Consider the following 13,980-nt stretch of genomic DNA (forward strand, 5'->3'; position numbering starts at 1 on the left):
TCGGTATACTCCTGATAAATAACAAAGAAACGCAGATGAAAACATTACATAGAGTATTTATTCCAAAAAAAATTAAATACGACAACAAAATGAAAAAGGCTCAACTTGTAGGACCAGGATCAGATGAGTGTTAAGACAAAAAAAAAGACGTTTACTTCTAAAAGTGACACAAATCTCATAATCGGGCACAGAAAAAAAAAAAGAGAAAAGAATCACATTAATACATTGTGACACCCAAACATAATTTTAGAGTATGATGATATGCAGCCAAGCACAGAGGCGTTTTAAATATTAATTTTTGTGGGGAAAACCATTAGACGGGCACTCGAGGACTCAAAGAAACAAAGAAGCGTCCCAATTCTGTAAACGTCTAAATTTCACATTCGAATAAGAAGGAAAATCACGAAGGTTTTTTTAACAGAGATGTTGGTTTGAGTCACATCCGTGTTTCCAGGCAGTGAGAAAAGGGGTCAAGTCCCGTCCCAATAGAAATAAAAGGCTAAATAAATAATGCTACATAACACTGAGCTACTCCTAAATGTTAGATTTGGGTTGTGCTTGGAAAGTGCCCGTCCATGAGAAACTGATCCCCGCAGGCCTTTTGGTCCTGGCAGCTCCAAAACCGATCAGTTCTGCATAATTTGTGTTCTTGGCATAAGTCTCACACAAACACACACGCACACAAATACATACACACACACAACCACACCTTACAGTATTGTCATGTATCAATATATACTTATTATTGTCGACTTTCTGAATGTGAGGATTTCTTTGATTTACGTTTTTTTTTCTTTTTTCAGCACCATCAGGAAAGGCACAGTCTGACAAATCAGTCCAGCGATGAACGTTCAACCCTCCTCCTCCTCTCTTTTTATTAATACGCAGGATATATGTTAAAAATTGAAAGAGCTTCTCAGAATAAAAGTGAGCGTTTTGAGATGATGAATCGAGTGGAGGGACGTCTTCGCCGCTCGCGTCGGCAGAGGAGGGCTGACGGTTCGTCTGACGTGACACAACAAACCTCCGACAGACTCCACTAAGCAGAAAACACAGCTATTGCATTATCCAATTTGGAAAAAATGACAATTAAATATCATATTTCAATACAGCTATCAGGCCTCTGCTTTATATAGGACAAGTGGTATGTGCATTACATTGGTATCTTTAAATATAAATATTTCTCCATTCAGTTTTAAAAAGGTTTATATTTTTTGAGGGAATCTGTCCTTCGGCCTCTCGAGGTCAAATGACTGCAGGTGGCATCAAGGCAGGAAAGAGGGGATTTCTGTTATAAGGCTCTTGATATACTTATAAATATAAACTTTTAAAAACAAGCAGAGCACTAGACAACAATGTTAAACATGCCCACGACTACTAAAACTATTCAAGTAAAAATGCTGGTAATGTCCGACAACGAGAAACTGCTTCAACATGACGACAAACAAACAAAAAAAACTAAAAACGATCAGCTCCGGTATCCTTATAATTAAAAATGTTTTAAGTCAAGAGAGAAAATATTAAATCAAACAAAAACCTCAGCATCTCGACTCAACCGTTAAAAACACATGCAGCTGTTTTTTGTATTTATTTAAGTGCAGTAAAACACCACCAATCCTCTTCTTCCTTCTCCGTCAATATATTGAATCTATGTGTATCTGATGAAATATCAAATATAGCAGCTTAGGTTCAGAGCCTTTCAGCACGAGGCTGTAATAAGAGCATTGACACCGAGTCCCAACACCCTGACCCGGACCAGGCACCACTGGTTTGGTCCGACTGATGAAAACAAAAAGGCTTCCTCTGAATTAAACTACACCGCGAGGGCTGAACTGTAAAGTCTACAATGAGTTCACCTGCTCTGAACTGCTCCTTATTGCATGACGACGTCGCTATCATCCAAAATATAGAAAGACAAACGTTCACCGGGGTTGAAACTCGAGCACTGGGACGTGAACGGTGACGCTCAGACCGAAGCTGGCTGACAGATGCTGCGGAGTCTGAATACGAAGGGTTCGAGTCCCAGCGGTGACGGCGCTCGTGAGCCGACAGCTCTCTGCCGTCTGCAGACGACGTGTTGGCGAACCTGCGAATACAAACTCCTCCGTGTGCGCGACTGGGTTTTGTTTTCTCCTCGAGAGAGAAGGTATCTCATGATTTCAACATGTGAAGCTGTTCCTGGATCTGGACATAATTATTGGTTATTATAAGGAAACTAAATTATTATAACAAAAGACAGTTTGAGAGCCCGATTAACCGAATTGTAATTTCACTTAACTTCATTCATTCTGTTCGGATCAATCAGAGATGTGGGCGATGATCGAGTTGTACTTGTGATAGTAGGGAAAAGACAGTTTGCAATACTTTATAACCACTGAAAATGTTTTGTTTTTTTCAAAATAAAGCTGTATAACCTCGTTTAAAAACATGTTGAAATCAGAAGAATTCGTTCCCGATCACGAGAAAACGAAACTTCAGTAACCTCCGTGTCGTCCAGGCCCACGTGCCGGACAGCGCAGGGTTTTTCACACAGAGGCGCCCGAACCAACATACGTTTAACTTCCTTCCATCCCACACACACACACACACACACACACACACACACACACACACACACACACACACACACACACACACACACACACACACACACACACACTTTACTCTTCAAACCACGTTAGGCACTTTGATTACTCTTCTCCGAACGCACCAGCCGACCTCTGACTGACCCACGAGGACGTCAAATACTTTACATTCCTGAAGCCAAGGTTCAACGTCACTTGCCAAAACTCGCTTATGACGACAAAATACTCGTTCAGCACTGAGCCTGATCTCTGCATTAGCACCTTATTGCACTGACGGAGCTCTTGACATTATCAGTTTGTTGAGGTTGTGGGGTGGTGGGGGTGGTGGGGGGGGTTAAAAGCGCTTGTTGTCGTCAGAAGATATAAGTCGTCCACTCTGTTCTATTGCTGAATATGAAAGTTAATTTAAAAACTAAAAACGGGGGAAATAACACTCATAAATAGGAAGAGGAATAAAACGCACGGGAAACATTTGGTATAACAAACTGTACCAAGCTGAACTACGACGTAGAGAAGTTTTTCTAACAGTCTACTTTATGCATCTCGCACTAAGGCAACAAGCGATACACGATGCCTTTAAGACGCAGCTGTACGTGGCTTTTCTTTTCTTTTTTAAAAAAACGTTTTCATTCAGTGTCTGTGTTGGTTACGATTCTCACCGTCAGGCTGGATGACCGCGAGGGGAACCATTGGCTTAAAGGGAGGCCGATCGGTAACCGCGATAGGCAGCCTGCCAATGTTGCTATGGCGATCACGCACTTTGCTCCACAGACACACAACACATTCGGTGTCTAGAAAGCTGAGAAAAACACAAACAAAAACGTGTAAAAACCGTAAACCAGCGACATTGGGCTCAACATGAGGCTTCATTCCCACTCATTCACCAAAGAATCATCAGTTTGTATATCCCCACCTACTCCGCCGTCAGTTAAACGCACACGCACACACACGGAAGAAAAAAAAAAATCCCTGCAAAATAAAAAGTTTGAGCTGCTGTCGATTCATCATGATTTAAATAAAGCGAAGGAGAGGGTGGTGATGCGGGAGAGCACAGGGAAACGATTGGCTGGTTTTTAAAATTTGCATAATGTGGCTGTGACTCCTCTCTGGCTTCTTTCATCCTTATGCAGTCTGCAGTAGCTGCCGCCATCACCGTCGCGCCGCGGTGACATGAGCTTCACCAGTGTGGGGGTCGGACCTTTAAGACTGGCTGAGCGACTGAGAAAGGTGGAGGGCTTCAGGCGAAGTACATGGTACTCAATGTGTCGTGGTGGATCTGAACGGCTTTGGCCAGCGCCTGGGGGTCCCGGCCGTTACTCTGCCCTGAGACGTGGCTGCCCTCCGCACTGCGACGAAGGAGAACAAACAAATTAATGAAACATCAGGACAAGGTGACATGAAAAGGAAACTATCCATCTAAACTATCTATATATCAAATTAACCAACTCGCTATACACGTAGATGAAATGCTTTATAACCCCCCATATAATCCCCAGAGAGGAAATTGGTTTGGTTGCCCATGCACAGTGATAAATATAGCAAAAGATACACAAGTTTAACAAATCACAGCAACAACATACACAACATAGTCCCACAAAATTAGTAAAACTGACAAAATCTGTCAGATACTCCCAATAGGAAATCACTATAGCTCATACAATCAATAAACAAATCCTCACCTGTCGTGCTCTTTGTCAACCAGGTGGTAGCGGGCACGGAACGCCACCAGGTGGGCGTAGTAGGCCGGTGCTGGGATGGAAACGGACCGAGTGCAGCGGACGTAGGTGTGGCACAGCTGGTAGGTGAGGAGCTGGAACTCGTCGGCGGTGAAGCAGTTGTCGTCCCACAGAACGTGGTAGTGAGACGGCCGACTCGTACCCTGGGGAGCGGAGAGCAGAGGTTTAAAATCACACCCCAGAGACAGGAGGCTCCGCGGAGGGAGGACAAACGATGAGCTGCTAAAATTTTGTTGAAGCAGGGACGTGTTTTTTTTACCTGGATCCCAGCGTGACTGCAGAGGTAAAAGTCAAATTCATAGGGGTGGGTGATGTCTGTGTCCACCGTGGTGCCGGCAGGAATGTTTCCACTTCGTCCAACCTGACGGTGAAACATAACAAACTCATGTAAGGAAACATAATCTTACCTAAATTGCTCTAAACCAGCCTGAGCAGTGTCCCTGATATCAAAGTTTCCCTTTGACAGTGAAAACCAATAATATGTATGTTTAAAGATGTCTGAGAAATCGTGTCCTGTGCTGCTGACCCGCTCGTTGCGATCCGCACAGAAGAGGCGTGTGTGATGGCGTTTCTGCACGACGATGTACGTGATCCCCGGCTGGTATTCTTTCTCCAGGCTGATGCAAGCCTCCCTGATGGCCAGCAGCTCATAGTACAGCACCTACACAGAAAAACATGGTTTGTATCGTTGTAGAATTGGAAACAACATGAATCCGTCTTTACAAGAGAAACGTGGTACCTGTCTGAACTGGCCCTCCGACACTCCGTCCCTGTAGAAGATGATCCTGGTCGGCTTGTAGCGCGTCGATTTGTAGAACTGGATCAAAAGGTCTCGCACCATAGAGGCCAAGTCCTGGATGATCTCCTGTCTGGGCCGCTGCACCCGCACTGTGGCGCAGTACCGGCTGGGGTGGGCGTCCATACTGCCGACCACCTATAGAGGAAGAGCACTCAGAATCACTAAAGCACTACAGATAAATGTGCTTCATGTGAAAATTTACATTAAGTGACGTCTCACCGCTGCAATCGATGGTTTCTTCCCGTCGCCGGCTGGAGGATGAGTGACATCAGCCCCGAGGAAGATGACAGGCTGCTGGAACACGGAGGGCCTGGACGGAGGAGAGGAGACAGAAAATTATCCTCCAACTAATCGTCGTCTTTCACACAGATGAAATAAGAGGCGACCAGGAAAAACAAAAACAAAAGGGAGTCTTTACCGCTGGTGTGGAACCAGGATGTTGTTGATTCCTCCCAGTTTGACGTTGATCTTGAGGCAGAGGTTTGAGAGGGTCTGAGGCGACGTCTTCACCACGTTCTTCACCTGAACGCACTGGGTGGCCATGCCGAGCAGGGTGTCGCCCACCCGCTTCACCTCAGCTGTGGGGGACAGGTCGGACTGATTTTAATTACCGTACATTAACTGTTATAATCTTTCTAATTAACTCGATTACTTAATCTGATATTTAATATTTGTGTCTGTACCATAGACGGGTGTTTTCCCGGGCAGGATAACAATAATGAGCTGTAGCCCAGCGTAGGTGTTCTTCAGGTGTCTGAACATGGGCTCCACGCTGTCCGCTCCCTGGGCGTATTTACAGAAGCACGGCTGGCCCTGGATCGGCATCCCAGCATCCTTTGAGATCTTCCGCAGCTGGTCAGTGAAGCTCCTGAGCAGGGAAAGTGAAATTCAGTTTCATTGTGAATATGAAACTGAGTTTTCAAACTCAATAACAACCAGGATGAGTGAACTCACTTGAGGATCTCCTCTCTGCACTGTCTCTGCGTGGCGAAGCAGGCGATGGCCCACATCTTGATCTCCACTCCGGTGTGGAACTGCTTCCCCCTCATGTCCCACACGCCGTGGCTGGGCGTGGCCACCGTGCGGTTCTGAAACGACAGTGCAGGGTTGATCTGCTGGGACTGACTGTCGCACGGACACATGCAATACATGGGAACTCAGGCAGTGACTGGTGGGCTGATTGGGGCATTGGAGTCAAATTGATTTTTAAAGTTCGTCCGTGCAAACTTCTGATTGGGTCATGCATATGAGCTGTGATACAAGAATTTACTTTTATGACAGGCGTGCAAAATTATAATAATAATTTCTTAAAGGCAAAAAGAGGAAGGTGTGATCAGAGAGAAGTGTGTACTGTGAAAACACATCCAACATAATAACTATCTAAAATAAATTTAAAGACACTAATCACAGGGTTTCCTCATTTGAAACCGTGAAAATAGAGTTTTATGTTTTGGTAAATAAAATGCACTAAAGGGTAATTTTAAAAAGGTGTTTAAATACAGTTAAATCTTCTCTTTTTCAAATTCAGGATTATTCATCCACACCCGAGGAAACCCTGCTCAGGACATGCTGACAAACACGTGCGTATGAAGCGTGATTTAAAGGGAAAGTACCATAAACGGCTCAGAGCTCACCCTGCCGCCATACTGCAGCATGGGGGCCGGCAGGACGCGGCCCATCACCTGAGCCATTTCGTCTCGCACGCGGAACTGAAACTCCTGGACAAATGGGTCGGCCTCGTAATTCGCGCTCCGCACCTGAGAGGAGACAGAACGTTATTTTACTTTACAAAGAGGAAAAAAAGGCAGATAGAAGAAAGGTTCTTGCGATCCTGGACCACAGGAAACTCACCAGCCGGCTGATCTCCTCCTGCCGGTCCGGTGCAGAGCGAGCTGTTGCTTTGATCATGGTGGACGTCTGGTTATCCGTGAGTTTCTTGATGCAGCGCTGTCCAGCTACTATGTTGCACACCTGGATGGAAAAATGACAGTTGATCCAGTTTTAACCGAGCCGGATAACCCAACATGTCATGTCCCTCTTCCTTTACAAAATCCTCCTCCTCATGCCCCGACCTCCTGAGAGACGGGTCTGTTCTCCAGTCTCTGCAGTAGCCGGGGAACCAACGACTCTGAATGACTTTTAGCAGCTTTATTGACAGTTCTTTTTGTAATGAATAAACTCCACAACACTATTTGTCCAGTATTTTGCAGTGGAGTCATACAGGCACCATGAGTCTTTACCTCCAGGGGCAGGTAGGTGTGTTTCTGCTCCTGGCCCACCTGCAGGCAAGGCAGGTGGGGATACTTGAGCTGCAGACTGTACTTCTCTCTGAAGTACTGCGCCACCGTGCGTTCAACTGTCTGACCATTCTCAAGCTGCAACGGAAACCTGCGAGTTCGACAGCAACAAGAATCTCTCATTAAAAGGGAAGCCGGTGACAGCTTTGAGTGCAGTGTAACAGCTAGCGGGAGTGTGATGTGGAAACATACGTCTGGAGGCTGGCGGGGCGTCGTGTTACATTGCAGACTCGGTACTTCCTACGCATGGTTCCACAGTGTGTCACTTCCACTTTAAGACCTGTGAAAGGGTGGAGCCATCCAAGTGGATAAGTACTCGAGTGGAACAACTGAACAGGCCCAGATTCCTCATTCATGAGATAAAACTAACTTGCGCTACAAGAAAACTTCCCAGACGACAGAACAGAGCTGCAGACGGTGAACTCAGCGGAAACAGGCCGAGGCCGACTGGTCGTTGGTGACATACCTTTGATTTCTTTGGTGAACTTGACCCTGTGGGAGTCAGTGAGCGGCCGCGGCTGCTCATCAATGTTGTGAATGTCCAGGACCTCGCACATGAACTGGATGACTGGCTGGGCTTTGTAAAAGGCTGTGGCTGACACTGAAACAACACAGAACAAAGTCACACTGTAAAAAATGATGAAGTGTTGGTTCAAACAGCTCCCCCCCACCATCGCTCAGCTCTGGACACACTGTATTTAGAGAAGAGGATCCTTCTGATATTATTTATACTCTTTTAAAAAGGGAAATTCACACACTCTCTATAACAGGGCTGAGATTAAAATAAATGCAATTGGTACTTTAAGTGTTGAAGGTTTGAAAATGTTTCTTTCTTGTGTTAGATGAGAAGATTGATGTTATTTCCCCAGACCGTTTCTTTAAATGTTCCAACTTTCACGTTTACACACCATCGATGTTGAGCATCATTTTCCACATGGCCGGCCGAACTGACTGATGGAAACCGAACCAGACCTCTCTTCCTCCACCGAGCGGGTGGTCGTAGCCCTCTGGGGAGGAGAAGAAGGATCGGCCGACGGGGGTGTACCTGGGGAGGACATTAGAGACACACGCATGACACAGAGATCAGCAGAGCACCAAAATAAAACGCTCCCCCAGGCTGTGACCTGCGCTCCCTGGAGGTTCATCGAGTGCAGCACAACACGAAGGCTCCCCCAGGTTCCAGGTGTGAAACCTCAGGGGACCAGACAGGGTTTTTGTTCATGTTACTGAAACAAGGTAGATTACGTAAAGATGTTTAAATCCACGTTTCCATGTTTAATCCCACCTGGGTCATCAAATACACAATAAATAAATATATCTGTGGCATTGTTGAGTAATTATACCCAATTGCTCCTGTTACAATAAGTGACAATGGACTATACAGCGGTTCCAGGATGCAGGGATCCTCAGGTCATGTTTCTTGATCAAAAAATAGGAAATACAGCTCCAAGGCTGAAACTGTGACACGGTTCAGGTAAACTAAAAAGCAAATCTCTGCAGACGTCCGCGTGAGGGAACTCACTTCATGGAGGGAAGATGTCTAAGGACGACATCCACAGCATGAACAGGATTAGTGCTGATGGGTTTGTCCAGGTCCAGGGGTTCCACCACGCCATTTCCATTCAAGACCTCGTGCAGCATGTGCCAGCTGACCAGCGACACAAATCTGATGGAGACTTTAAACGGGCGGTCCTTCCCCCCCTCACCAGGCAGGGTGACGTCCAGATCAACCTGAGGAGGACAACATACCAAGCCCCTGTTAGATACAAGTATCGCACCACAGGATCAGACTCTGTCCACAGCAGCCTGTTACACAACACTCAGGATCTTTATCAAGCTGAACAGGGATCGTTGCGGTTCTTACCCCACTGGTGGCGACAGGAAGTGGGTTTGCAGTGTAAAGGCTTCTCTTCCCATCGTAAACTGGCCGACGGTCACCAAAGATAGTCACCTTGAAATGCTGCACCATGGAGTCCACCACCTCCCTGAAAAGACAACCAGAGAAAATGAGTCATATTATTGCCAAACCCTGCATCAACTGATTGAACACGGAAGAGTAAGAAAATGAGGTGTTGGATAAAACTGGTCTCAAGGCTTTGGGGGTTTCCTGGTACCTGTTGACTCTCCGGGGACATTTATCCGGTTTGATGTCCACTTCATACAGGTAGACATCGATTTTGGGGATATCCACCTGGAAGCAGTTGGCCAGAAGCTTGATGGGCTTCCCGATGGTGCCATGGCCAGGTCGCCGTGGCAAAGCAAAAAGGGCTGGGGCTTCAGCGTCGTCTACAACACACAGAAAAAGTGTAAACACAAATTAATTACAACCGCGCAATGGCTTTCACTACAAATTTTAAAAACTATTGTAATGTGTGTGTTTACAGTGTTGAGAATGAAAATCAATGAATTAATATTTAATGAAAGACAGATTTGTCTTAATGTTTCAATTACAGTACTTCTTGCAGTTTATACTTTTATAGTTTCTGCGTCTTCTTGATGCTCTTGTAATATTGCCCTACAAAATTCAATCTTTTATGAAACAGCCCACCTTCCCTCAGTATTAATTTAAATTTGGGACCCTTTTAAAATGAATGAAGGGCTCTGAAATGAGGGCAAACTGTCGGAAGGAAGTGGTTAGTAAGGGGGAACGAGCAGATGGCGGGTGCTGGGACTGAGGATGATCAGGGAGACGTCAAAGATTAAAAACCCGATAAAACTGAGGCAAACAGGTCAGCGTCATATCCCCCCCCCCCAAACCCAGGTCAATCTGATAAAGACCGTGTAAAAGGTCGTGGAGTTGAGCGATATTTTGAATAAAAGACCAGCTCGTCGGCAGATGCAGATTCCTCCTGACTGACGAGCTCTTTGCCAGACGGGAGGAGAAGTAGGCGGGTGACACAACATGACCATTTGACACCAATTTTCAGAAATGCCAATGTGGAAAGTACTTGGAGAGGAAAGAAATTGACATCACACAACCACATAATTGCCACAAATGTGACTCAGAGGATCCACACACACACACACACATAATGACCAACATGACAAAGTCTGCACAGAGGTCAAGCTGTGAAAATAGCAAAAAGCATAATGTAATGTTTTGTACACGTGAATCAAGTTGTGTGGCAGTGATGATGAATGTGACTGTGAAATAAGAGCAGCAGAGCGACTGTGGGTGGAAAATATTAAAACAGTTCCAGCCTGTGACACAGCGCTGCCATCAGGGTCAAGGGCTGACCCTGGACCTGCCGCAAGGACGCATCATTCAGGAAAAGACTGCACTTTCTGCTGATGTGTCCCCAGCTCGCTTCCTCCTATGTGCTGTTCCCATGGTGATGGTGCCCATGTTGCTATGGTTTCTCCATGGCAACCAAAAGCATGCCGAAAGGAGGAGGGAGAACAGATGCACACTGATTTTCTCGGTTTCTGTGACTGAAAAATGGCTGTTTTTTAAATAAATTTGAAGTTTTATGATTAAAATTAGCAGAAGGTAAAAACCTAGGATTATTCTATCAGCTTTTTCACCAGTTAAGATTTGAAAAAAAGAAAAGGTTCATTGTAGAATGAGCAACAATGGAGAGAATAACGAGCAGTTATCAGGCAGCTTCATCAGACACATGCACCACACGGCCGGTAGGAGCTGACATTCAATCTACACACTGGCATTAATGTGCAATCATCACTTCACTTCACAAATGTTGATTAAAAAAATATGTAAAGCTGATATTGTATTATTGAGAAAATGTTAGTTTCATCTTTTCAACCCTGCGAAACCGTTTCTTAGGTTAAATATCTTTAAAACCTGTGAAAAAGATCCAGGCTTTAATAAAAATACCAAATAATATCGCAAGGAGATGTTTCACACTGACAGATAAATAATCAGCAACTACTCTGATAATCAATAAATCACTTTCAAGCATCATCATTTTTAAAGTATCTTCAGCTTCCATCCACCTGAATGTGTTTGATTCTGTTATATGTCATTATAATAAAGTCTTTTTAACAGCTTTTGGACATTGTAAAGACTGAATCATTAATGAATCAGTCAAAAATGATAATTGAAAGATCATTTGATAACAATGAATCCATAAATAAAAGAACAGGATTGCAAATAATTATTCTCGCCCTGTTATTGTTGATTGTTTGTTCGATCAGGTCATAAAAACCTGAAGATGATATCTTCAGATCTCAGAGTTTGAGTAAACGTTCGATACAAAAGATACTGACAGTAATGTAGAATATATTTAAAAAAAACAGAAAAGACATTTGGGCTTTTCTTTTCTTGATAAATAACTCAAACTTATGTGGAGTTTAAAAAGTTGATGCTGATCACTTGTGTCTTTGTTTCTCAATTAATGAATCGATTGTTTCTGCTCTGAATGGAAATAACCTTTAGGCCCTCTTTTCAAGATTTGACTTTTAAAAGCTGTGTGGCAAGAACAACAAACGTGGTTTTATATTATTATATTTTGACTCAAATAGACGTCAGCTCGCGAATCAAATCCCTGATAGACTCCAAATCGAATCACGTCTCTAATAAAGCTTTGTTCTGAGCTCTCACAGCGGAAAGTGGGTGGGGAGTTAATGGGTCAGTTTCAGTGAACCAGTTTGGCCCTTTTCGTCGCGCTCCCAGTTCACCAGCGGCACCGACAACATCACTATTACACAAGCTGTGACTCACAAACTGTGGCCCATGCCAACAAAGTAAATTGACTTGTGTCCTGCCGCGCTCGATTGATTTGTAATTAACACAGGCAGTTAACTGAACACTATTCAACAGTTGAGGTAACTATGGCAGCAGCTGGTGTGAGAGGCGCTGCACTTTAAAAACGCACAACCTCACACACACACACACCCCTGAAAGAGAGCCAGCCACTCTCAGGCTTCAGACACACCTGACGGGATCACCACCTGCCTGTGACGTCTGACAAAGAATGACGTCGACAATGAAAAGAAACCAGTGAGACTGGTTTTGGGGCACGAACACACACACAGACAGACACACACTCACAGGCACAATAAGGCACAAAAATTACCGGCAAATCCCAGCTGACAAACTGTTAGTTGGAGCAGGACATTGGGGGTTTGAATTGTTTTTTCAGGCTTCAGCACCAGAGCCTATGATGACCTGACAACTCACTCACCACTATGTTCTCGGGTTGTCAATTTATTAGGTACACCCTAAAGCAACAGTCGTGCAATGAATCCCCCCTTAATGAAGATTAATATGTTCCGTTTTTATTATTAAGTGTATTTAGAGGACTGATATTCATGAGAATGTGCAATTTGGTGCAGCTTGATTGAATTTAAGGGGACTGGGACACTTAGAGCACATGGAGGATATGTTTCCCTCTGTGTTTCTCTGGGAGTTAGCAGGATTACACTAAAACTACCATGAAACTTGTTGGGAGCATGGGTCAGGGCCAGAACCTATTCAAATTTGATGTGTACTTGGGTCAGGAAGTGGATCCAGGAGGTTTTTCTTTCCAATATTTTGTGTGAATTACTTTCTTTACTTTTTGCGTCCTTTGGAAACGCGCTACGTAAATTCAAGTTATTATATTATCATATTTTCCATCTAATTTGGGTGTTTTTGAACATGTACATTTATTTCTCAGAGATTAACGCCCAGATCTTGATGGAAACAAGGGGGCGTCTGCAATTTCGCGCAGATCCAGACACAAATCTGGATCTAAAGTGGACCTAGATGTGGTTTCACACCTCAGGTTGAGGTGTGAGCTTTTTTTCCGAGCGGCTGAGATTTTTGGACACAGGTGTTGGGTCGTTTCTGAAGCACGTGGTTTGTTGATGCTGTGGTTGTTGTGTTGCATTGCCCAGAGAGGTGTGTCTGTTGTTTAAACTACTCTCTGGGGCTGGACGCAATAAGAGAGACATGAAGTAGAAACTCTCAGGAAACAGCTTCACTACAAAGTGAGCATCGTGTTTAGAAAGAGAGGATCTACAGCAGGAGGAGTGTGTGGTTTTTAGATGTGCAGGGTAAAACCCAGTAGTTTAACTTTAACACACTTGTTGGCCCCGGTGCGGTCTGAAAATAACCCCTGCACCTGAGCACCACACTAGCTCGGCTCGGCTCGCCTCGGCATGGCCGTCGGTCCCCACCTGTTGTTCCGATTTCCATTCATGAGGTCTCGGTCCGGTTGACCCGGCTCCCTGCGATGGATTTCTGCAAAAAAAAAAAACTTCCACGAAAGTTTCCGCTGGCCGACACCTCGCGGACCCTCCCCCGGCTCCCCCCCGGCTGACAGGCGGATGTGCACCCGGGCCGCTTCGGGGTTCCCTGGGCTGGAAAGTCCTCTCTCCCACCGCCGCTCGACCGACCTGGCTCCGGGTGGCAGCGCAGACTTCACCGACACGTCGCCGCCTCGAGCCCTCGAAGTTTGATTCGGTAAAAACCTGAAAGGAGAAGGACACGATCTTGAGTTTTGAGTGTTTGGAGGCAGGAGGTGGTGGATTTTCGCCGAAGCTAACAGCTAGCGTTAGCCCGCTCGCAACTAGCCGGTAACTAGTGACCGAAACACGGGAGCGACGGGAACATTTACCCG

General features: G+C 45.1%; 1 protein-coding gene across 1 annotated transcript; it reads right to left on the reverse strand.

The window, feature by feature from the left end:
- Window positions 1–40: 40 nt before the first annotated feature.
- On the reverse strand, window positions 41–13,675 carry ago3b (argonaute RISC catalytic component 3b). The gene is made up of 19 exons (XM_035182513.2): window positions 13,538–13,675; window positions 9,532–9,703; window positions 9,282–9,402; window positions 8,940–9,148; window positions 8,326–8,462; window positions 7,884–8,018; window positions 7,610–7,697; window positions 7,361–7,508; window positions 6,972–7,091; window positions 6,734–6,877; window positions 6,075–6,208; window positions 5,804–5,988; window positions 5,539–5,698; window positions 5,340–5,430; window positions 5,061–5,255; window positions 4,848–4,982; window positions 4,581–4,682; window positions 4,265–4,464; window positions 41–3,931 (listed from the first exon to the last, which is right to left on the reverse strand). Exons 1-19 carry the CDS (start codon window positions 13,554–13,556, stop codon window positions 3,823–3,825), a joined length of 2,604 nt encoding a protein of 867 aa, XP_035038404.2. The 5' UTR covers window positions 13,557–13,675; the 3' UTR covers window positions 41–3,822.
- Window positions 13,676–13,980: the final 305 nt, after the last annotated feature.

The sequence above is a fragment of the Hippoglossus stenolepis genome, chromosome 17 (genome assembly GCF_022539355.2).
Source record: "Hippoglossus stenolepis isolate QCI-W04-F060 chromosome 17, HSTE1.2, whole genome shotgun sequence".
NCBI classification, from domain to species: domain Eukaryota; kingdom Metazoa; phylum Chordata; class Actinopteri; order Pleuronectiformes; family Pleuronectidae; genus Hippoglossus; species Hippoglossus stenolepis.